At 40.2% G+C, this 26,347-nt stretch overlaps 1 protein-coding gene across 1 annotated transcript; it reads left to right on the plus strand.

The window, feature by feature from the left end:
- Positions 1-813: 813 nt before the first annotated feature.
- LOC307002394 (uncharacterized protein) lies at positions 814-23,115 on the plus strand (the record flags this gene model as incomplete). Its single annotated transcript, XM_079619976.1, has 13 exons — positions 814-1,034; positions 1,325-1,616; positions 1,753-2,565; positions 2,698-2,925; positions 3,094-3,217; positions 3,415-4,310; positions 5,264-5,396; positions 19,095-19,341; positions 19,826-20,114; positions 20,263-21,084; positions 21,178-21,405; positions 21,652-21,775; positions 21,948-23,115. 13 exons carry the CDS (start codon positions 814-816, stop codon positions 22,859-22,861), a joined length of 5,331 nt encoding a protein of 1,776 aa, XP_079476102.1. The 3' UTR covers positions 22,862-23,115.
- Positions 23,116-26,347: the final 3,232 nt, after the last annotated feature.

Raw genomic sequence — 26,347 nt, forward strand, 5'->3', positions numbered from 1 at the left:
ATGTCAAGTCCAGTGTAAACATAGAACAGACTAATATTGTTATTCTGCTCTATTTTGAAAATACTGCTCATTTCATTTCTTCTTATTTTATGTGGATTATATTGAAAATTATCATAAGGCTTATAATATACCTGTAAACGTCTGCCTCCACAGTCTGCAGGAACCAAGTCAAGAGGAAATTATTTATATAGACTATAATTCCAACAATGCATGAAGGACATTGCATGTGCATTTGAGAGATATGTCTGTGTATTTGTATCTGTTTGTAAGGGATACAGAGGCCTTTTCATTTAAAGGTTGATTTGTTAGATAAAGTGAGTAATGCCAGTTATACAGCTTGTCATTAGCTGACTGCCATCTACTGGATATAACAAATAACACCAAGAGTGATCTGGCACTTTTCACAGGTAAGGAAACACTTTGTGCTATTCTTTTTCTTTCTTTCTTTCTTTCTTTCTTTCTTTCTTTCTTTCTTTCTTTTCTTGCTAGAACAACATTACATGATACCAATTCCACGTTACTTGCAACCATTTATTTATTTTATTTATTTTTCTAACAAATTGTATTGTTTATTGCTAGAAAATAACACATATCCCACATACTGTAGTTTTAAACTAATTTTGGTAACAAATTTTGAAACAAAGAGACAGTGAGACCAAGAATGATGTCATTTCTGAGAAGACCATGTGGCACCACCTGTTCTATAAAACAGTGCTGCACATAATCTTTATCATACATTAATGAGTCAATTAGGAGAGAGAGAGAGAGAGAGAGAGAGAGAGAGAGAGAGAGAGAGAAAAAAAAATAATAGAGATGTGGATCTCTCTATATTTATGTATTTATCTATCCTTTACTTGTATCTCTGCAGCATCGACCACTAGGTCAGGCTCCTGTCAACTCCAGGGACACTTCAGGTTAAACGGGATGTACCAAGACGGAGACCTTATCATTGGAGGCCTGTTTGCATTTCATCTCATCACAGTGTTCCCAGAAATTAATTTTAAAAGACAACCGGAACAGATACATTGTGAGCGGTGAGCCTGGGCTAAACAGACGGCAAAAAAAGGACATTTAAAAGAAAACAGAAGGAAGAACATGCAGAACAACGTCTATGTTTTTATTGACTTCTATTTGATAGTCTTCTTATTCATTTAGAGAAGATTGTCTAATGACATGTTTGAAATGTACAAACATAACTGCTCTTAAAATCCAGAAAAGAGATAATCTTACCGTGTGATTGTACTAATAATTATTTATCTTTTTTATGTTTATGGTGATATTATTTATGGTGACTGAATATCAACATTTATGCGCCCTTTTCTAGATTCTATATGGCAAGTTTCCAGCAGGCACAGACTATGGTATATGCCATAAATGAGATCAATAACAATCCTAGCCTGTTGCCTAACATCACCCTCGGTTATCATCTGTATGACAACTGTGTAAAGCTTGGAGTATCATTCAGGTCTGCAACAGCACTGCTTAGTGGGACAGAGGAGACCCTTTCCAATTTCAACTGCACTGGCCCACCACCAGTAATTGGGATTGTGGGGGATCCTGGATCTACTCACTGTATAGCAATCTCCAGTGTGCTGGGACTATTTCGAATACCTATGGTAGGATGAGATGAATATAAACTTATATAACCTTCTATAAAATGTTTCAATTTGTTTGCTCATGTAAAAGAGTAATTGCTATAACAATGAAAAAAAAAAAAAACGTTTTCAATGTCGTTTTGATCTCTGCTATAAGGTTAGCTACTACGCCACCTGCTCCTGTTTGAGTGACAGGAAAAAGTACCCCTCTTTCTTCAGAACAATCCCCAGTGATGCCTTCCAGGTGCGGGCTATGGTTCGGATATTGAGACATTTTGGATGGACCTGGGTTGGTCTCCTCTACAGTGATGATGACTACGGTATCAACGCTGCTCAGTCCTTCCAAAAGGAAGTGCAGTTGTTTGGAGGTTGTGTTTCTTTTTCTGAAATCCTGCCTCTTGATAACAACTACATAGACATTCATCGCATTGTACAAGTGATTCAGGCCTCTACAGCAAGAGTGGTGGTGGTATTCTCCACAGAAGCCTATCTACTGCCGCTGATGGATGAGGTGATATTGCAGAATGTAACAGGCAGACAGTGGATTGCAAGTGAAGCTTGGGCTACTTCACCTGTTTTTCACACTCAGCGTCTTTTGCCCTTCCTGGGGGGGACACTGGGCATCGCCATCAGGCGTGGAGAGATCCAGGGACTTCATGACTTTCTGCTTCGCCTCCATCCTGACAGTAATTTGAGAAATAATATGGTGAGAATCTTTTGGGAAAACATGTTCAGGTGCAGTTTTGACACTGGAGGCAGAGAGGGAGAAATAATATGTACTGGACAGGAGGATCTGAGCAGCACAGACACAGCATACACTGATGTATCAGAACTGAGGGCCTCATATAATGTATATAAGGCAGTTTATGCCCTGGCACATGCACTACATGACCTTATGCAGTGTGAGGAGTGGAGAGGACCATTTAGTGGGAATAGCTGTGCTGACATATCCAACCTGAAACCCTGGCAGGTAAGACTCCTGTGGACAGAAGCACAGCTTATCAGAATATATAATTGAATAGAATAGTTCAATGAGAAACAAAAACAAAACATGTTCATACAAAACATAAATGTATATTTGTTCTGTCTACAAACTGTACAGCTGGTACACTACCTACAGAAAGTGAATTTCACCACAGATTTTGGGGATCATGTGTCATTTGATAAGAATGGAGATGCTTTAGCCATATATGATGTGATGAACTGGCAGCCAAACACTGATGGGTCAATAGTTGTCCACACAGTTGGTGTGGTAGATGAAGCTGCAGCAACAGGGAATGTGCTCACACTGGATGAAAATGCAATATATTGGAACTTAGAGACAAAAAAAGTAATTAATAATAAAAAAAATGTTTTAAAGTCTTTTAAACTATTGAAACATAACTATCATATGTATATCATATTACGTGAGTAATGGTTACTGAAAGAGTACACTTTTCGTAATATAGTACAAATATATACTATTTTTATGTGTGCGTGTTTTTTTGGTATCCGCCAGTCCCCACGGTCTGTGTGCAGTGAGAGCTGCCCCCCGGGAACCAGGCGAGCCAGAAGGAAGGGTCTTCCTGTCTGCTGTTTTGACTGCCTACCATGTGCAGATGGAGAGATTTCTAATATATCAGGTAGAGAGAGTCATGTAAACATAAGAACAACTGAAACTGTATTATTATTCAATCATAGCTTTTAGCGACATTATACAACTATCTTCTCTCTCTCTCTCTCTCTCTCTCTCTCTCTCTCTCTCTCTCTCTCTCTCTCTCTCTCTCTCTCTCTCTCTCTCTCTGTCTCTCTCTCTCTCTCTCTCTCTCCATACATATAGATTCCATTGAGTGCATAGTGTGTTCAGATGAGTTCTGGTCCAATACAGATCAAAATCAGTGTGTCCCCAAAGAAGTGGAGTTTCTGTCCTATGAGGAACCTCTTGGCATTTCCCTGAGCACTGCTTCCTTGCTTGGCACCTGCATCTGTTCTGCAGTGGTTGTCATCTTTGCACATTACCGCCACACTCCAGTTGTGCGAGCTAACAATTCAGAGCTCAGCTTCTTGCTGCTGGTGTCACTCAAACTGTGTTTTTTGTGTGTGCTACTGTTCATTGGCCGGCCGCAGTTGTGGACGTGTCAGTTAAGACATGCTGTGTTTGGCATAAGCTTTGTCCTGTGCATCTCCAGCATCCTGGTCAAGACTATGGTGGTAATAGCAGTGTTCAAGTCATCTCGACCAGAGGGTAAAGGTGCTATGAAATGGTTTGGAGCAGCTCAACAAAGAGGAACAGTTCTGATCCTAACAGCCCTCCAGGTTGTGATATGTGCAGTTTGGCTATCAACTGCCTCTCCAACAACCCACAAAAACAGCCAGTATATTCGCTCTAAAGTAGTATATGAATGTGCTATAGGCTCAGTGGCTGGGTTTTCCATGCTACTCGGCTATATTGGTCTTTTATCAGCAGTAAGTTTCCTGTTAGCTTTCCTGGCGAGAAACCTTCCAGACAATTTTAATGAAGCAAAGTTCATCACTTTTAGCATGTTGATCTTCTGTGCTGTGTGGATTGCATTTGTTCCAGCATATGTGAGCTCGCCAGGGAAATATGCAGTGGCTGTGGAGATATTTGCAATCCTGGCTTCAAGTTTTGGATTACTGGTCTCCATATTTGCCCCAAAGTGCTACATTATTATATTACACCCAGAAAGAAACACTAAAAAAGCCATAATGGGAAGAGCAACCTGAAATAACTCATTTTAAATGTCTTAAATGTCTCCAGTCTGACACTATATTGCTTGTTGAAACTTGAATAAACAGCTTTGATGCAATTTGAGAACAATTAGTAACTGTTTGGAATCAAATAAGCTCAGGTATTTTTCATATAAATGTCTAGCAATTTATCATTCCATCTGATCCATACTTAAATTTAATATTAAGTGATAATTGTGTTTGGTAACACTTCATGTGTTTTTATGTATAATGCATTATATGTCTTCATAAATAATTGTAACCAAAGTTAAAATGCATTATAATATTTGCAGATTCCTTGTTACATCTGAAATTGGTTGTCAATGCACTGTGAACTAATATTAACGAACAGCTGTGTTAACAAAGATTAACATATACAGAAACAAATGTATTGCTCATGGTTAGTTCATAGTTAATACATTAACTAATGTTAACACATGATACCTTATTGTAAAGTCAAGTCAAGTCATCTTCATTTATATAGCGCTTTTAACAATGTAGATTGTTTCAAAGCGGCTTTACAGTAGTAAACAGATAACTTAAGGTAACAGAGATTGTTTTGTCTTTATAGCGGTTCTTGCATAAAGAGATTTCCCAGCTAAAGTTAGTTTTGATTGATTACTTCCGTCGCTGTAATGCCGGTGCGGCTGAAGCAGAGATGAGGCAGGATCCAAATGCAGCACACGCTTTATTTAACAGACTAACTTAAACACTAGAAACTAGACAGAACAACGGTACTCGGGAACAGGAACAACCAACATCGACGTTAACAGTTAAACATTAAACAAGAACTCACAAGGACAGGGCAGAAACACAGGTCTTAAATAATCAGAGATAAACGAGCTAAACAGGATAACAAGGGGGCGTGGGAAATGAGACACCTGGGATAACTAATAGACAAGACAGGGAAACACTAATCATGACATAGCCCCCCCACAAAGGAGCGGCTTCCAGACGCTCCAAACACGAACCAGGCGGGGGGCAGAGCGAAGGCGATCCTGGGGGAGGGACGGAGGGCCAGGCCCGTGCAGGGGAACGGGACCAGGACGCAGGCACGGCGGGCCTGGACCATGGGTGACCAGGGGGAGCAGGGCGTGCCGACGGCCAGGGCGGAGCAGGGCGTGCCGACGGCCAGGGCGGAGCAGACACAGACAGGGACCTGGGCGGAGCAGACACAGACGGGGATCTGGACGGAGCAGACACAGATGGGAGCACAGGACTGGACAGGACCAATGACATAAGCTCAGGCGGTCGTGCAAAGGTCCATGTAGGCGCCGCCTCCATGTCCCTCACAGGGTACCTACGGCCCCCCCAAAAAAAAATACTTGGGGAAATCTAAAGCTAAGACCTCCAGGCGGGGCCGGCAGGGCGAGGCGCAGAGGCGGGGCCGGCAGGGCGAGGCGCAGAGGCGGGGCCCGCAGGGCGAGGCGCAGTGGCGGGGCCGGCAGGGCGAGGCGCAGTGGCGGGGCCGGCAGGGCGTGGAGTCTGGGAACGCCCTTCGGTGCCTGGCGAGCCAAACGAGTCCTTCTCCTTCTGCGACGACGCTTCACTGGGCTTGATTCATTACGGGACACGACTCTTGACTCACTTGATTCACTCGACTCACTTGATTCACTCGACTCACTTGATTCACTCGACTCACTTGATTCACTCGACTCACTCGATTCACTTGATTCGCCGAGGCTGACGTGAAGCTCTGGTTCTTCGAGCGCGGTCTCGGCTGGGTTGATATGAAGCGCGGGTTCGGCTGGGCAGACGTGAAGCGCGGGTTCGGCTGGGCAGACGTGAAGCGCGGGTTCGGCTGGGCAGACGTGAAGCGCGGGTTCGGCGCTCATAGAAAGAGCCCACTCGACATACTGGATCAGAGTCACGGAAGGATCAGGTCCGGGCATCTGTGACCGAAGTGGTTCTGATAATCCCCCGTGGAAGAATATCTTCAAGCACTGCGTGCTCATTTGTGCGAGAGGCGCCAGTTTCATGAACTCCGCGACGTACTCCTCTATGGAGCGATTCTCCTGATGGAGACGGAGAATCTGCACGTCTGGATTCCAGAAAGGCATGGCTGCTGGATCACGATGTGGTGAGTTCTTCTGTAATGCCGGTGCGGCTGAAGCAGAGATGAGGCAGGATCCAAATGCAGCACACGCTTTATTTAACAGACTAACTTAAACACTAGAAACTAGACAGAACAACGGTACTCGGGAACAGGAACAACCAACATCGACGTTAACAGTTAAACATTAAACAAGAACTCACAAGGACAGGGCAGAAACACAGATCTTAAATAATCAGAGACAAACGAGCTAAACAGGATAACAAGGGGGCGTGGGAAATGAGAGACACCTGGGATAACTAATAGACAAGACAGGGAAACACTAATCATGACAGTCGCAAGGATCATTAATTATTAAGTTAGAGGCCGCTAAGACAACATAGTTCTCTCTAGATAGACTTTAGTGTTTTTGGGGTCCTTGAGATGTTTTGACATGACCTGATATTTGTATTTTTTTCAGTTGCTTATAAACATATTAATGGCAAAGGTGTAATTACACTCTATTTAGCACGAACATGGCCATCATAATATGTGAGCAACATGTATGTACATGTTTGCATTTTTGAGAGAATATTATTTATGCGTGGTTATTCAAAAAACTCAAACTTAAATTTTCTGATATAAGACCACAAACGACCAACTTCACATATTCCCACAATACTTTAGACTAATGGATGTTGTCGGCTAAAGTGTTTACTTCAAAATGATCTGAAAATCATCTGGGCTAATCTTTCACATTAAACAATAGATTGATTTAGATTTTGTAAGACACTTTTTGTTTGGAAAGGCAATATGCAGGTGGGCGTGAATGATCCAACAAGGTCATGAATAATGTCCTAATTCACACCTGAGAGAAGACAAAGACCTGCTAATGCTGCATACTAATGAGAATTTCATTCAGGTGTCACTGAGCCACAAGAAAGAATGCAAAGACAACACACACACATACAGATGGTACTCAACCAGAATGCCTATTACCGCCGCGACAGGCACCGCGGCAAAACTACCGCGGTAAAAATAATCCAGTCGCATTTCAAAGTCATTCGCGAAATGACCGCCAGGTGGCGCAGAGGGACATTGTGCAAAACAGCAGCTATTGCCGTATTTTGAAATGTAAGCGGGGTTAATGTCAATTAACAGATGAAATAGGCTACTATAGAACATTGTTTAGGACAGAAAAATAGAATCATAATTTAAAAACAGAGACGAGAACAATATAGCCTTTATTTCATATTGTAGCCTACGCCTAGACGTCGGTGGGCGACATAAGCCTATTGTCCGTTGGGAGCAGCGTGATAAAATAATAATAATAACAAAAATAACGAACAAAAATAAATTAGGTGCAAAGAAGCTGATTATTTGTTTACTACTCTATTGAGGAATGAGACGAATGATGAGCGCTTCTCTGGAACAGATTGGATAAACCGGGCTTTTCTAAATGAGTAAATTCATGGCCGAGTGGTAGAACTTACGTATCGATTATTTGGATGACACGGGTTCGAATCCCGTACAAACAGAGATTATTCTACATTTTATATTAGCCTATTAATGCTTGTCATAGCCTATTATTAATGCAGACAATCAAACAAACAAAACATTTTTTTTATACAGGATAGCCTTTTTTTGTGGTTCATATAGAGTTTGTAAAACATGGTTTTAACTAAGCAAGGTGCGATTTTCCAGGGGGACGGGGATTTCCTTCTGGTCTAAACATCCCTGCTTCTGCTGAATTATTTTAATCCCCCCTCCCTCCACAGTAACCAATGCTATAAATTACTTCACCAATAGACCATTTAAAATATATAAAATAAAGATATGCAACAGGCACGTTTAAACGACTAACAATAAAATCAGAACCAGTTTCAGTTCATGGTTCCAGTGCCTTAATGCATGCACGGCTTTCAAAATGTCATAAAGCGTTTTGAGATTATTTTGAATGAAATATTGAAGTTTATAATCAAGTATTTTGGCACACCACGCCAAATGGCGCTATCCATTGTTCTAAAGTCGGGTTTTATTCTAGCATGTTGAATTAGTGTTTGACAGACGCGGCGGCGCGTTCATTTGGATTTATTTTTCTCATAACAGACATCTAAAATAACTTAGGCCCTAATAGGCTACTCCGTAGTTTTTTAGTCATACAGATCAGAGTAGACTAGAGTAGCCTACATCGTTCAAAACTGTAAACTTTTATTCATATTCAGACTTTTATTCAAAAGTTTATCTGTCATCTCTGTCTCCGGGAACTGCGCGTCACAAAAATGAACCGAAAGCCACTTTCCTCCGCTCAGTCACGATAAGAAATCGGCTATAGCCGTCTAAAGCCTTTAAATGTCTAAATATTTAATAAATGTTATCTGATTAGGTAATCCGTATGAAACCGAGAGGTGCAGATCTAGCCTACTCAAAAGCTGTGAGCGCTTCCCAATGATGAACGGACAATGGTGGAAATCTCCCTATAATTAAATGTCTATAGGCTAAATCGCCATGAAATAAATTGTAAAAATAGATCAGATAATTTATTTGTCGAAATGTTGCGATATTGTTTCACTTAAGTTCATAAATATTATATAAATGTTATTTAGTTTAGCACCAGCAAGCACTGTGGTTTGAGATTTATATATAAAAAAATAATAATAGCTAATTCACAAATCGCGCACCCTGGTTGTAAGGATCCAAAGATCCCCGTGGAATTTAACATTGAGTTGAACATTGTAGGCTATTCATGACAACAAATGGACATGCGTTTGAACAAATGAACATGCGTTTGTATTTAGGTTTGCTTGGAAAAAGCTGGCCCAAACCGAGGTAGTGTTTTATTTCTTCAATTATTGAAATAATTAAATGTTTAATAATAAACTTTTATGACAGAAATATTAGCCTATTAGCCTACATGTAGCCTAAATAATTAAATTATTTTATTATCAACACTTTACTAGCCTAATGCTATGTCTAGAATTAAGTGTGAATTCCGACTTCTCTTTGTTTTAAGTCGGTCTCAAACTCAGATCGCCTGTGGGGGGTTGGGGGTTCAGGAGGTGTTAAATGTTCTGTCTTTCATATGCAGAGTGAGCATGATGACCAGGCAAAGGCAAATATCCTTAAATTATAAATATTGTAGTTTTATGTATTGTATTTAAAGAGGTTTCACACACACTTTCAGTTGAAGTGTTCAATCCGTTTGTTTCAACTGGTTTTGTAGAATTTTAACACGTTTGAGTAGTGTGTTTGTCAACAATCTGGCATTATCTAAACATGAACTATCGACGAAACGCGTTCTTGCCAACTAAACGAATGCGATGAGCAGCAGATACAGAGCGCTTATTCGCGATCCACCTCGTTTTATTGTACGGTGAATTCAACCAGGCATTCTGTTTGAAATCATGTTACAGTTTTTTTTTTCGTGATTTGTATGGATGACACACAGCGACATCAGTATTATCAGCTGTATAATGGGGTTTTACCCTGAAATCTTGTTTAATGTCGAGAGAGACCCGGCGCGCGCAGTGCAGGGAGACTAAATAAACTAAAATAAAAGAGATCCAGCGCGAGAGAGAAGCAAAGAAAATCTTAATTTATGTTGCTTTGAACTATTTTCGTTTTGTAGACTAGCCTACTGTTTTAATTGTTTATTTAGCTGCAATTTCTTTGGCAATACAAATGTAAAATGTCGCAAGAATAAGATTCTGTTTCTTACTTAAAGGAACACTCCGACTTTTTGGGAGTTTATCCTATTCAACTTATCCCCCAGAGTTAGATAAATCCATACATACCTTTTTCATCTCCGTGCGTGCTATGAGTCTGTTTGACGCACCCACCGCTAGCCTAGCTTAGCACAAAGACTGGATGTAAATGGTTGCAGCTAGCATACTAATCCAAATAAGTGACAAAATAACGCAAACATTTTCCTATTTACATGTTGTGATTTGTATAGTCACAGAGTGTACAAAAAACAAGTCAAATGAGACACAGACATATTTTAACCGTATAAATACTGGGAACTATATTCTCTGAAGGCGAAGCACTGCTACTTGGGCGGAGTGATAACCGCAGCACCTGAGACGCGCCGTGGTGAGGAGCAGAGAGTTCGTTCAGAGCGCGTCTCAGGTGCGCTGCGGTTATCACTCCGCCCTATATTCAGGGAATATAGTTCCCAGTATTTATACGGTTAAAATATGTCTGTGTTTCATGTGACTTTGTTTTTTGTACACTCTGTGACTATACAAATCACAACATGTAAATAGGAAAATGTTTGTTTTATTTTGTCACTTATTTGGATTAGTATGCTAGCTGCAACCATTCACATCCAGTCTTTGTGCTAAGCTAGGCTAGCGGTGGGTGCGTCAAACAGACTTATAGCACGCACGGAGATGAAAAAGGTATGTATGGACTTATCTAACTCTGGGGGATAAGTTGAATAGGCTAAAGTCCCAAAAAGTCGGAGTGTTCCTTTAAGAAACTCTAATAAACTCTAACTCGATGCAACCCTGTTTTAAATAAATAAACTGCCCCCGACACTTTATTTAAACCTTGAAATGTCCAGGATCTGTTTGTAAAAATGTCTTCCTTTGCTATGGCGGGTATCAATTGTCAGTCATCTCAATTTTGTGGATGATTCACAAAACAATAATTCAGCAGATTAAAGATAGCTTCGTCATTTTCATTTTCTGACGCGATCGGCTGATAATCTTCCTTCATCAGTTTTCTCGTCTGTGCAGCGGCTCTACTGGAAAGTAGCAAATGTATGTTGTAATGTGCCATTGATAATTAAACAAAACGCTTGACTTCAATAAACAGTTACCTATCTAAGCATCAAGAATGGTAAAACATTTAACGCTGTCAGCCAAAGCTAATGAGATTCGATCTCGCATCGCTTGAAGCTCCGTGAAGCTCGGGCTGTTGCGTTGTCCACTGCGCTATCGTCGGTCCGCTGATAAGACGTTGCTCTTGCAAAGCCTCATTGATGTAGCCTAAGATTTTTCTATTGCAATGTTTTGTGTTGAAATGTTTTCATTATTTATTAAATGTATTAGGCCTACATTTAATTTCAGTCTTGTGATTATATGAATTCATTTAACTACATGTTTAACTTGAATTGATCTGTTTTACCACATTTCAATCACTCTCAATGAGCCGCGGCGCGGCGGCAGATTACGCAATAGAGAGAATAAACTGACACTTTTCAAAGTCTGCGATTGTAGCGCCTCTTAGCGGTCAAAGCCAGCAAATACACCCCCGCAATTTTACCGCCGCGGGAACGGCGGCGGTAAAAGTCTCATTCTGGTTGAGTACCATCTGTATATACATACATACATACATATATATTACTACATAATTGGTTCAGAGTTGGAAACATCTTGAAAAAAAGGGTATTTTTCCACAAACTGTGTATGCTTGCAAATTGTATAATATCCAAGGTAAACATTTATAGTAATTGTGCAGTTAATTCTCATTCGTATTTTCAGAAAGTTTTGGATGTAGGCTATCCTCTCCCCAGATTTGTCACTAATAAAACACAAAAATAATTTAAAGAGAAGGCTTATATTGACCTTTTAAGATTTTGTTTGCACCTTGTAAATTAGGTTTTGATGTGGCAGTAAAAACTTTATAATCTATCCAAAACGAAATGTTGTCTTTCATATTTCGTCTGTAACATATCGTCTTTTATAATATATATTAGGGCATAAATGTTAATTTGCAGTTTAATATGTTGCATATACAAAGACATTTTATTTCAACGTATTCCGTCTTTTGCGGTTTGCAGACACCATTTCATATCGCGATTAGAACAAAGCACTTACTGATCTGCAGCTGGATCCGTTGTTAGGCTACTCCAGCACGTTTGAGGTAAAATTTCCAGAATTATCACGATATTATTATTCCTCACAGCGAGTGTGTTTTCCAGCTGTTGTGGGCGTTGACTGGTTTGCATGTGTTGCGTATAGATCATCTGCGTTTGAATAGCGCGCGCTCTCTCGATGGGCGTGTCACATTAGCAGAGTAATGAGCTGGCAGAACCATAATGAGAACGGCTGATCTCTCGCTCTTTTTATATAGATTGCATAAACAGATAATATTTGTTTTAGTTTTGAATTAGATAATTTAAAACTGCACACTTATATGATTATAGAGATATATAGCTCATGTCTGAGTGAATAGTATTCGCTGAGTTTTGTTTAAGTTTAGAGACGTGCACTAGAAAAAAAGTTCACGGAGACGGAGAGGCAGAAAGCACTCCCTGTTTACTATCTTTATTTTACAAAAGCACAATGTTTTATTTCGATTTTAAGTGAACCCATAAATAAGAAGACATTTAACAGTTTATTTTTTCATATTTCTTAAGCCTGTATGACAAAAAATGACGGGAGTATTTTAAGTCTATTTTGCTGCTATGTAAAAAAAAACGAGGAAAACGCGCCGGCACGTTTTTGGTCCCCAGAGGGTTAAACGTGTACCTGTGTGAAACGCTGATGGCGCTCACGTGCACATTAAAAATTAATTGTATAGTTGCATCGAAAATACTTTTTGGTCCAAAAATAACACAAAATAAGACTTTATTCAGCATTGTATTCTCTCCCGGGTCTGTTGTCAATCCTTCACAGTTACGCTGATGGCGTAAGACGCTGATGACGTGTTATCTGGTGCGCCCGAGCTTCATTTATAGACTGAGGGAAACGCACGCTGTAAAAGTGTCTCATCCGCGACATGCACATTTACGCACCATTAAAAAAAATTATATCCACGCAAACAATGTAGAATAGCTTGAATATAGCGTGCGTCTCCCTCAGACTGTAAACGAAGCTCGGGCGCACCAGATAACACGTCATCAGCGTCTATCGTCAGCAAAAAAAAAACGAGGAAACTGTGGAGTCCTGAACGCAGATTCACAACAGATCCGGGAGAGAATACAATGCTGATTAAAGTCTTATTTTGTGTTATTTTTGCACCAAAAAGTATTTTCGATGCTTCAAAAACTTCTAACTAACCCACTGATGTCACATGGACTACTTTGATGATTTTTTTATTACCTTTCTGGACATGGACAGTATACCATATATACAGGGCCAGAAATACAGCCATCAATTTGATGCAATTGATGTGCCAATTGAGATGACGCTTCCCCAGATTCCTTGGACTGGACGGCCACCTAAGACCGCTACGCAACCTGACAGAGAAGCGTCTGCCATTAGTATCTTGTGATAGCAACATGTACCTAGAGTGGGACCCAGGATGACGATCATAAATATGGATTTTAGAAAGTGTACGAAGCGTTCAGTGCGTGACTTACCATAAACATGGGTTTTTAGAAAGGGCACGGAGCACTTGCCCTTGCCCTTATTTGCCTTTGGGGATTTTATGGATACAATCCCTGGCTTAGAGCCACAACTGAAGTGGTCTCATGTGCAAAAGGCCCATATGGATCACTGTGGATGCAGCAGCCATGAGACCTATATGTAATCTCCTGAACTAGCCTGATGTTGCTTAACCCTCTGGGGTCAGCAATCACGCCGGCGTGATCTGCTAGCTTTTTTTCTTATCAGTGCAAAACAGACTCAAAATACTCGTTTTATGTTGATTTTGATCTTATGTCACAGGTCGGGGTGGGCCAAGCCAGACTGCACCCACCCCTAGACCAGGATCACCCTGAGGAGCGTGTCAAAAGGAGGAGGCAGGAGACAGGAATAAAAAGAATAACAAACTTTATTTAATGTCTAAAAGTAATTTGAAAATCCTAATCTAAAATCTTCTTCCTTCCTCTTCCCAGGAATCCAAGGCGACACCGTGGTAAGTGATGGACAGGTGGGTATCACAGGCGAGTGGGTGGGTCAGGCTCACTTCCTTCGGGCGCTGGTGCCAAACTCACAGTGGTAAGTACTGAACAGGTGGGGATCACAGGTGAGTAGATGGATCAGGGCTCACTTCCCTCTGGCGCTGGTGCCAAACTCACAGTGGTGAGTGACGAACAGGTGGGTATCCCAGGTGAGTAGACGGTCGGGGCTCACTTCCTTCTGGCGCTGGTGCCAGACTCACAGTGGTAAGTGACGAACAGGTGGGTATCCCAGGTGAGTAGACGGTCGGGGCTCACTTCCTTCTGGCGCTGGTGCCAGACTCACAGTGGCAAGTGACGAGTAGGTGGGTCCGGACTCACTTCCTCCTGGCACTAGTGCCAGACTCACAGTGGTAGGTAATGAACACCACACCAAGGGGCCTCCGGGCCACGGCAACCTCGGGTCGTCGACAGAGCGGAACTCTCTTTGAACAGGCCGGACCAAGACCTCCAGCAGAGATGTACAGTTCTCACGTGGGTTGTAAAGGGCGGGCACTTCGCACCATACAGGTGGGTTTCAGGGCTGCAGCAGACTCAAGTCGCAAGCTGAGCGGGGCTTTCGCTGGCACAGAAGGAATCAACACTTCAAATAGAGGTGAACAGCTCTCACATGGGTGGCAGGGGACAGGGTCACAAGCTGAGCAGGACTTCCACTGGGGCAGACAGCAAAAAAAACTTCAAGCAGAGGTAAACCGTTCTCACATGTGTTGCAGGAACAGAGTCACAAGCTGAGCCGGCTTTCACTGGAACAGACGGAATCAACACTTCAAATAGAGGTGAACAGCTCTCACATGGGTTGCAGGGGACAGATACTTCGTACCATACAGGTGGGTTTCAGGGCTGCAACAGGCTCAAGTCGCAAACTGAGCGGGGCTTCCACAGACGGAATCAACACTTCAAAATAGAGGTGAACAGCTCTCACATGGGTGGCAGGAGACAGAGTCACAAGCTGAGCAGGGCTTTCACTGGGACAGACAGCATAAAAACTTCAAGCAGAGGTAAACCGTTCTCACGTGTGTTGCAGGGACAGAGTCACAAGCTGAGCGGGCTTTCACTGGAACAGACGGAATCAACACTTCAAATAGAGGTGAACAGCTCTCACATGGGTGGCAGGAGACAGAGTCACAAGCTGAGCAGGGCTTTCACTGGGACAGACAGCATAAAAACTTCAAGCAGAGGTAAACCGTTCTCACGTGTGTTGCAGGGACAGAGTCGCAAGCTGAGCAGGGCTTTCACTGGGACAGACAGCATAATAAAACTTCAAGCAGAGGTAAACAGTTCTCACGTGTAGTGTGCACACGGGGGCTTTTCCTTCTGACATCCAACAGGTGACTACAATCGATCTTACTAGGCTCTTATGATGAACGGTAGACCAGCATGACACATGGGGAGTGCACAGCAATAAAAGATAAATCTTCCACACACGCACGACAGTCCAACTCCAAACATGCAACGTGATGGGAAACGTCAATTCCAGCACTACAAATCCACTCTTCAAGTGCAAAATAAGGCCAACACTCACCCAGAGGTCTCGATCTGAAGAGCCGATGATCGTCAGAGTTGGCACAGATGTTGTGAATAATTTCCTCACCACTACAAGCGGGCTTCACTTCGCTGTTTCCAATGGTCAAGGAGGAGGCAAGAGATCGACAAGGAATCAGTATATTTCACTCAGTGCGATGTGTACCACGTGATCCGAGCACTCCAAACCAGTATCCAATTTAGTGTAGAAAACATGCGTTTATGAGATTCAATTTGTCAATCACTCATCTCACTCTTTTCCAGTCCAGGCGACGAATTCCACTCTTCAAAACTGCCCTCGGATCCCACAAGCAACACTCCTCTTCTTTCACGATGATCCTTCAGCTGCAACACTCTACAAACATTTCCCAACGGGAGAGAACCACACCAGATCGACGGGGGAAGACAAAGAAACAACAAGCCAACACGGAGAGAGAACACTCAGCCTTCTCTTCCCCTTGTGTTTTATCCTCTCCAAACGCTGGCACCACCTCAATCAGACACTCAGAGTGAAGTCCCCACACCTGTTGTCAATCTGCCGTTTAGTTGTCATGACAACAGACACACACACCGGCCCGGGGACAGTGTTACACTGAAAGTGCCCCGGCGGGAACACTTCTCTGGTGGAATCAGTTCCGGGGATTATTTGTCACCCCGTGACACTTACATAATCATGTTGCACATCATTCAAAACTAACATTAGGCTTTATGTTTTTACTCCAATCTCATTTCATAACGTCTAAGGAATATATATATTACCCTCTAGTGTAGTTTACTAAAGTGTTCCTTTTTAACCATTTATACGCCACCCTCTATGCTATTGTAATTATTATTTTATGCAGCCTTACAAATATGCCTACAAGGCACAACAATGTGTTCATTACACACATACACACATACTGTATATTAAAAAAAAGATAGATATATATAAAACTGTACATTTCTGACATATGTAGACACCTCTGATATCAAAATTACTCTAAATTGTAATGTACAGACACGTGCAATATAAAACTTGGTGAGTGCTTTAAATCCAGCGAAAATTGCTACAAAAAGCCTCCAGTCGGACCAGCTCACAGCAGGTGACTTCTATGGTGTTTGGCTTCAGTGTGTACAGTGCACCGACAGAATTAACAATCCCTTTGCAAAATGACTAGTTCAGTGTCTCAAATCACGGCAAACAGCGCTCTTTGACAATGACGCCTTTGTGGCCGTATTATTTCTCGATCCTCGATACAGAATTTTTCTCAGCGAACTTCAATCCGAAAGCGAATCGAAATTCACTTATTTCGTGCCTGGTAAGCTATTCAGAATTTATCTGGCAGCAACGCGACTACACAGTACACTCCATCCCAGTCATCAGACGACGACAAGATAAAACAGCTGTTGATGGCAAAAGAGTACAACAGTGAAACATACTTGTGTTTCAGTCTCATCTGTTTTGGATATGTATTCAAGAGAAGCACGCCTTAAGAGGAGTGAGTGTATTTTTAAGTACTGGGCAAGTGTTGCTCCTACTAACCCAGATTTGCACAAACTTGCTATGAATGTAGCCTAATTGCACTGCCTGTAACGCAAGTCAGCGTAGGCATTTTCATGCCTCAAGTGCATTCTTTACCCACTGAGGTCGTCAATGAATGCACAGGTCTTGGAGGACATTCGTACGTGTGTGTATGTATGGACTTTCAAGAGTTAGTTTGTGGATTTTAGGGCTGTCAACTTTAGTCGTTTAGTCGACTAATCGGTCGATGCCGTCTTGGTCGACCATGCATTTGCATAATTTTTTTTTTTTTTTTCACCAATAAAGAAATTTTCATTGATTTACTCCTTGATATTTATTCCTTTATAAGCATTTATATATTACTGTATTCTAAATATAATTAGCATATGTTTTATCCCCAACTTTAAATGCTTTAATTTAGGCTATTTTGTACCAGCGCCACAGTTTATCGCACCACGTAGAACAACACAACACTCGGTAACCGCACCTGTGGCTGCAGCACTGCTGCTTGCGCTCACTACGGAATAGAGGTAGTTTTGCTGTATTCACTCAGGTAGAACGCTACATCCGCTACTAATCAGAATTCCGGATTTTCCGACCTGAAAATGTGACCTACGTGAATCATGCAGACACTTTTCAACAAGGTTCATTCAGCGCTGCCGCTCCCACCACGCGCATCACATCACGCACTGTGCGTAGGGTGCCGAGTGCTGAGGGGGCAGCAAAAAATAGTCTACTGAAAAATCAATAATTATATTTTAATAATTATATTAAATATATAGCTCACTGATGCCTGCAAAAAGTTTCTCCCGGAATCTAGAGCGAGCGAGCGAGCGCGCCCGCGAGACAGAGACTGTGCTTCAAACCGCGTAGCGCGTGCATGGCAGAGGGAGAGAGAAAGCGCGCGCGTGTGTGCCTCATGATGAAGTACATCATGTAAGACAAACTCTACATTATACCGCTTATTACATGACTACCTACCAAATAAATAAATAATTTGACACTAAAAATTGATTTTAAAAGGAGTTTATGTATTTAAAAACGATTTATATTGCTTCCGCTAAAGAAAATAGTCCGTCTCACTTCTCGTACTCAAGTAGAAGTACAGATACTTGGGGCGTCTCAGTATATTTTCCTGCTTTTTTAATTTTCAAAGAATTGTATTATTATTATATATTTTTATGTATTATTGATGTTTTTCGTTTTTGTTTTATAAATGCTCTGACAATTGTTTAATATGAACAAATGTTCAATCAAAATGCAAAACATCGCGTTTTTTTTTTTTTTTTTTTTTTTAGTCGACTGATCGTTGCTCAGGACAGGACTTTGGTCGACTAAGCATTTCTTTGGTTGACTACAGCCCTAGTGGATTTTCATTTTTCCTATAGTTTTTCCAGCCGCTTATTAGCTTGTCTAACGGTTCAATAAAACAGGTCAATATTTTTTTTCCGCCCGTTTATGCTTTGTAATCAGTGCAATTTCTGTTGTGGTTTTTAGCAATTTTATGCATTAAAAGTTAAAGCTTATTTATCATGCGTTACGTTATTTTTTGTGAAAATGTATGTAAAAAATGTATTTATTTACATTTGTTTAAAGTATTAAAATAGCGTTTTTAACCAGTGTTTTTTCTAATCAAACCGTTTTTGGAACGTTAATGTTTAATGAGAAACACAAGAACAGAAACGTTAAAATACTGATTCTGCTCGGAGAGAACCGATTGATTTATTTATTTTTAAGCCCTGCTCTCAGCTCATGATTTGAAAATGACAAGGTAGAGTTACCCAGAAGGATGTCCTCATTTGTCAAGTGACACCGCCTTCCCTATAAAAGAATATCACACTGTGTCATGCAGTGAATTCAGTAGTTGAGTTGGCCATAAAGAAAAAGAAAGAAGGAGAGTGATGTGGATCTCTCTAAACATCTGCCTGTATCTGTCCATTTACTATATTTATGCTGCTTTCATCTCAGATTCCTGTCAGCTCCAGGAACGCTTCAAATTGAACGGGATGTACCAGAATGGAGACTTTATCATTGGAGGCCTGTTTGAGGTTCAGAACCTCAAAGTCTTCCCAGAACTTAACTTCAGAACTGAGCCGGAACTGCCCCACTGTGAGGAGTGAGTTTGGACTGTGCATGATGAGAACAGCTATGCTGAACAAAGAATGTGAAAAAAAAGTAAAATGAGATTTAAAGAAAAGGATGACAATAGAATGATCACAGCTACTGTAACTTCTGCTCACACACTTTTTTTTTAAATGATCTGTTCCTTGTGACTTAAGTATAGTTATTTCACATCAGGCTTCTCAGGTAATTTTAAACGTAAAAAGCAAGGAAATGAGAACAATATTATAAAAGTTATTTGGAAGCAAATATATTTTATGGAGAAATAAAAACTCCATAATATAGTGTTGAGCGTTGAAATTGCAAACCAATTACTGTTTATCAAACTAACAGTAGAAAAGCAGAAGGGGAAAAATAGAAAATGTATTTGTAATTTTATGATATTTATTTTTTTATATTATTATCAATCTCTTACGTCAAATATACAGTAGACAACATACATTTCTACTTAGTCATACAATTCATTTGGCTTTTTCCAGATTCTATATGGCAAGTTTCCAGCAGGCACTGACCATGGTTTTTGCCATAAATGAGATTAATAATAACAACCTTCTGCCTAACATCACACTTGGTTATCAGATCTATGACAACTGTTTAAGGCTTGGAGTGGCATTCCGGGCTGCCATATCCCTGGTTAGTGGTACAGAGGAGACCTTCTCAAACCTCAACTGCACTGGCCCTCCTCCAGTGATTGGGATTGTGGGGGATCCAGGTTCAACTCAATCTATAGCAATTTCCAGTGTGCTGGGACTGTTTCGAGTTCCTATGGTAAGATATTATGTGTTTTTATTTCTCCATAAAATATATTTGCTTCCAAATAACTTGTATAATATTGTTCTCATTTCCTTGCTTTTTACGTTTAAAATTACCTGAGAAGCCTGATGTTTGTCTTTGTTTCTCCTGCTTTTTATTTTAGGTTAGCTACTATGCCACCTGCTCCTGTTTGAGTGACAGAAAAAAGTACCCCTCTTTCTTCAGAACAATCCCCAGTGATGCCTTCCAGGTGCGGGCTATGGTTCAGATCTTGAAGCATTTTGGATGGACCTGGGTTGGTCTCCTCTACAGTGATGATGACTATGGCATCTACGCTGCTCAGTCCTTCCAGCAGGAAATGTACTGGTTTGGGGGTTGTGTGGCCTTCTCTGAGATTCTGCCTTATGATAACAACCGTAGGGATATTCAACGAATTGTAGAAGTTATTCAGACCTCTACAGCCAGGGTACTTGTAGCATTCTCAACTGATCTGTCATCCCTGATGGATGAGTTGTTGTTGCAAAATGTGACAGGCAAGCAGTGGATTGCAAGTGAGGCTTGGACAACAACACCTGTCCTACAAACTGCACAATATTTGCCCCTACTGAGGGGCACGCTGGGCATCGCCATCCGCCGTGGACAAATTCAGGGACTTCATGACTTTCTGAAAGGTCTCCGTCCTGACAATAATCCAAAAAACAGTACAATAAAAATTTTCTGGGAGAACATGTTTGAGTGCAAGTTTGAGGTTGGAGGCAAAAATATAGCTCAAGAACAAGGGGAAAACAAATGTTCAGGGCAAGAGGATCTGAGCAGCACAGATACAGCATTCACTGATGTATCAGAGCTGAGGGCCTCATATAATGTGTATAAGGCAGTTTATGCTCTAGCACATGCGCTTCATGACCTGATGCACTGTGAGGAGGGGAGAGGACCATTCAGTAAGAACGGATGTGCCGACATATCCAACCTGAAACCTTGGCAGGTAAGACTCAAATAAATAGTGCATACATATATAGTAATATAAGTAATATATTTATATTTCATTTGACACTTTTCCTGTCTACAAACTGTACAGCTAGTTCACTACCTAGAGAAAGTGAACTTCACTACAGGTTTTGGGGATCATGTCTCATTTAATGAGAATGGAGATGCTCTGGCCATCTATGATGTGATGAACTGGCACCCGAGGTCTGACGGGTCGATCGTTGTCCGCACGGTCGGTGTGGTAAATGAAGGGGCGACAAGAGGGAAGGTGCTCAAACTGGATGACGATGCATTATATTGGAACTTTGAGACAAAAAAGGCAATAAGCATATAGCATATTACTTTAACTCTTGATGAAGATGTCTGAACGTTTAACAAAATTCAGTAACATTTCATTGGCTAATGAGTAATAATAAATTAATAAATTAGTGGTTTTCAAGCTGGATTACTGGATCAACTCTATACACTGACAAATATACACGAATATGATAAAAAGATTCATACATATATATTTTTTGAGTACATGCAAATTCCCATAAATTTAAATATAATGATACCCCTGCAGCCCCCACGGTCTGTGTGCAGTGAGAGCTGCCACCCAGGAACAAGACGAGTCAGGAGGAAAGGTCTTCCTGTCTGCTGTTTTGACTGCCTGCCATGCGGAGATGGAGAGATTTCTAATACAACAGGTTAGGAGAGTCATGTCTACGAATGAAATAAATATATATATTATATATTAGCGATAAATTTCCCTACTATTATAATGAGCTCTTGTTCTCTTTCTTTATCTTTCTTTCTTTCTTTCTTTCTTTCTTTCTTTCTTTCTTTCTTTCTTTCTTTCTTTCTTTCTTTCTTTTACAGATTCACCTGAATGTTTCAGGTGTCCAGATGAGTTTTGGTCGAGTCCAGAAAATGACAATTGTATACCCAAAGAAGTGGAATTTCTATCTTATGAAGATCCGCTGGGAATTTCTCTGACAACTGCCTCCCTTTTAGGCACAAGTTTCTGTGCTCTTGTGATGGTCATCTTTGCTCTTCACCGAAACACTCCCATAGTACGCGCCAACAATTCAGAGCTCAGCTTCCTGCTCCTGGTGTCACTCAAACTGTGTTTTTTGTGTGTGCTACTGTTCATTGGCCGGCCTCAGTTGTGGACATGTCAATTGAGACATGCTGTGTTTGGCATAAGCTTTGTCCTGTGCATCTCCAGTATCCTTGTTAAGACTATGGTGGTAATTGCTGTGTTCAAGTCATCTCGACCAGAGGGCAAATCTGCCATAAAGTGGTTTGGTTCAGCACAGCAAAGAGGGACAGTGTTGGCCTTAATTTCTACACAGGTAGCAATATGTACAGTCTGGTTATCCACTGCATCCCCAACACCCCTTAAAAACAGTCATTATATCCGCTCTAAAATAGTCTATGAATGTGCTATTGGCTCAGTGGCTGGTTTTTCTATGCTTCTGGGATACATTGGCCTCCTTGCAGCAGTGAGTTTCCTGTTAGCCTTCATGGCAAGGAAACTTCCAGATAATTTTAATGAAGCAAAGTTCATCACTTTTAGTATGTTGGTATTCTGTGCTGTGTGGATTGCATTTGTTCCTGCATATGTGAGCTCACCAGGGAAATATGCAGTGGCAGTGGAGATATTTGCCATCCTGGCTTCCAGTTTTGGATTACTGGTGGCCATATTTGCTCCAAAATGCTACATAATTATTTTACACCCAGAAAGAAACACTAAAAAAGCCATCATGGAAAGACCAACCCAAAATAAATAGTTTTACATGCTGCCCACATTAATTATTATCTGCTGTAAGATCCCATACCAAGTCTCACTCTCCTGCTTGTGCAAGCTTATTTAACATTTAGGAATTTATATCAATTTCTACCTTTGGTGTGCTTAACAGGTAACAGGTGTCTAACATATTTATTAGGTTGTTTTGGCCGTGTTTGAATTTTAGATGATTTTGTTTGGGTTTTCTCTGTCAATCTGAATTAAAATGATGTTATTCATAAATATCACATTAACTATTACCAAGGGTGACACTCATTAATACATTAATTAATAAGGCATATTATTACTTTGATATTAATACATAATAAATATATTATTTTATTCCTTCCACTGTACATTATTCCACTGTGCAAATGTGCTGCATGTCAATACAAATGTGTATGTGTTTCAGTTCTTTGTTAATTAGCATTATATGAATAGGGATTAAGGAGTATACAAAGCTACGATAACCACAACAAGTACAAAATGGTGTCCAATGCATGACTAGCCGCGTTTCCATTACCCTTCAAATTGCGCAAATTGAAATTGCGAATTGAAAATACGCTCAATGGAAACACGTCAATTTCGCAAAAACTCTCGTTTATCGCAAAAAAGTTTTTACGCTCGCATGAGGAGGTTTTTCAGCCAATTCGAAAAAGGAATATTTCGCAAAACTGCAATGGAAACAGTTTTTGCGCCTTTAAAGTCACCTGACTTAGAAGACGCGGTGTGTTTGGGGTCCGTGTACGCAAATAATAATAGCCTAATTATCATCATTATTATAACATTTACTAGGCTACATTTAGATGACGCTTTTATCCAAAAAAAGAACAAGCAATTCGTCAAATGTCATTCATAATACGGGTTAGACAATAATAATACAGAGCTGAGATTAAATAAACACAATATTTTGACGCATATCTAAGGGTATGTGTGGAGTGTGGAGCGCGCACTACATGGCACGGAGGCGCGGGCGTGAACACTTGCATTTTCCTATTAACAGTGAAACAACTTAATATAGCCTACTCTATAATTTCTGGTCATACAGAAAATAATAATACATTATTTGTAAATACTTTTATTTGTGTAAACAATAACAAAAAAATGTTGTGCTTTTGTAAAATAAAATAAAACAATCAGGCCCGTTTTCATGATCTCCCTGAACTGGAGCGCGAGAACTGAAACAAAATATAGCCTATGTAGCTTGAAATGTCCACTTTAAAACGAACAAATTCGAATCGAAAGCTAATACATTTTGGCCTTAGAAAAACCAGTAAAATCAACATGTTTTCCATATTAATTTGTGAATATTTTACATGTTTAATAAAGGGGGAAAAAGTCATTAAACAAACATCTGAAAATTCGTTGATATTTACTTTTTTGCGCAGCAGTTGGTGTAGCCATGCAGTTCAAATTAAAATTGTGGTGTTCAACTTTGCGTTTTAAAAAGACAACCGTTTATTTTTCGTTTTTCAATTACGGGTTTAAAAAGGAAAAAACGAATGGACACAAAAGTAGCCTACATGGATCGTTTGGAATAGGAGACAGAGTTCTTTATTAAATTCATAAAAGAAACAATAATTAGCCTATAGGAATACTGGATTCTAAACTTCAAAGAAATGCCACAATCAAAACCTCAGAGCAGAAATGAGGGTGAAACACCCAGAAACTCCTTATATTTCGTTTGGAATAAGGGTCTTTCCCTGCCATTAATACTTGGATAACACGTACGTCTCCTTCCATTAATAATAATAATGTCTAATGCGGTGGCTGTGAGATTATATAAACCAACGTCCGCTGCCGTGATTTTTGGAATGACTTTATCGCGAGAGAAAAAAGGACGTTTTAGTCGCATAACATCGGTTAATGGAAACGCCGTCATTTCGCAATAGTTTTGTAGCGATATTTAGATAATAGCGCAAAACATTTGCGCAAATATGTAATGGAAACGCGGCTACTGCCACCTACATGATATCCTGTGTAACATGCTGTCCATCAGAAGACACAGAAGCTACAAAACCACTGGCTGACTCACACCAGGTGAGGTCTTCAGGCCCAGTATCAATTAATCCAATTAATCTGATCTGAAAATTGTTAAGTACATGCAAATGCAGTTGCTTATTTGAACAGCCATTTGTTAACCCCTTATATTGTAGGCCGGGAGCCAGGTCCACTGGATGTTTTTTTGCTAGCTTTTTTTCACTATTATTTCCGATTATCTTATACCTTGGACCATCACAAGTTGATAATGACCACCACCAACTCGGCCCCGTTTGGTCTCAGGGGCCAAAAAACTGCCTTTTTGGGAAAAGCTTTTGACGGAATTATGTAATTGTGAATTGAGGTACTGCAGCTACATAAATGGTCATATAACCCTCAAATATTGCATGGTGTATCCTGATACATAGGGGAAACTAGCAAAAAAAGATTATGGGGATTTCTGCCTTTTTGCTGTCAAATATCACCCTCAACATACCCCAAAAGACCAAAAAATGTCTGTCCGCCTGACAAATTGTCATCAAAAGTGATCATTTTCAAGCATTTTATTATACATATCACTGCCTCAAATGTACATGAAAAACTTCACAAGTTATAAGCTTCAATTTAAGATCAAGATGACCTTTCTGTCTAGTGGATTACAGCTGGTATAACCAAAGTTCTCCCCTGTACCCCAAATCGGAGAAAACAGAACTTTCAAGCATTACCATTCCAAATATGGGATTAACCCTTTATATTGGCATCAGCCATTACATATTTAAAACAGTAATAGGTCCCACTTTATATTAAGTGACTTTAACTACTATGTACTAACATTGAAATTAATAATTTGATACAATGGACTTATTGTGTACATATATGTTTTTATATTGTACTTATATTTTTAAAATACCTGCATGTATTTACAGCGGTAATTAATTTATGTAATTACATTTGTAATTACACTGTTGACTCTTCCCTTACACCTTAAACCACCCTTAAACCTACCCATACCAGCACACCTGTCCCTAACCTTACCCGTATCACACCTCAATAGCAGAAAACGTATTTACAACACAACATGAACACAATAAGTACATTGTACTTATTTTTCTATGTAAGTACATAGTATTTAAAGCCACTTAATATAAAGTGGGACCCAGTAATATTCTAAACTAAACCTAAACTAATCTTGACAAACTATATACCATTTGAAAGCTTACAATTGATTTTGAGCAATTGAGCTGATTTTCAAAATACATTACAGAGAAGCCGTAATTTATCAATTTGCAACAAGAATATTTTCATACTCCTGAGGCGTGTTCAGACCTTTATTTTGAAATAGTGATGAACATGAAAAATCATGAAAGAATGGTAAAAATCTCAGTTTGTTTTCATGCCAAGAGTTCAAAAGATAGCATCCATTCAATTATTTTAGAAAAAAGGACTGAAAATGTTTTGAATATAAAGAAAAAAATAACAGATTCACCATTTGTGATGTGGCAGCGAGCTA

Source organism: Phoxinus phoxinus (genome assembly GCF_949152265.1).
Source record: "Phoxinus phoxinus genome assembly, chromosome: 8".
In the NCBI taxonomy this organism is placed as follows: Eukaryota; Metazoa; Chordata; class Actinopteri; order Cypriniformes; family Leuciscidae; genus Phoxinus; species Phoxinus phoxinus.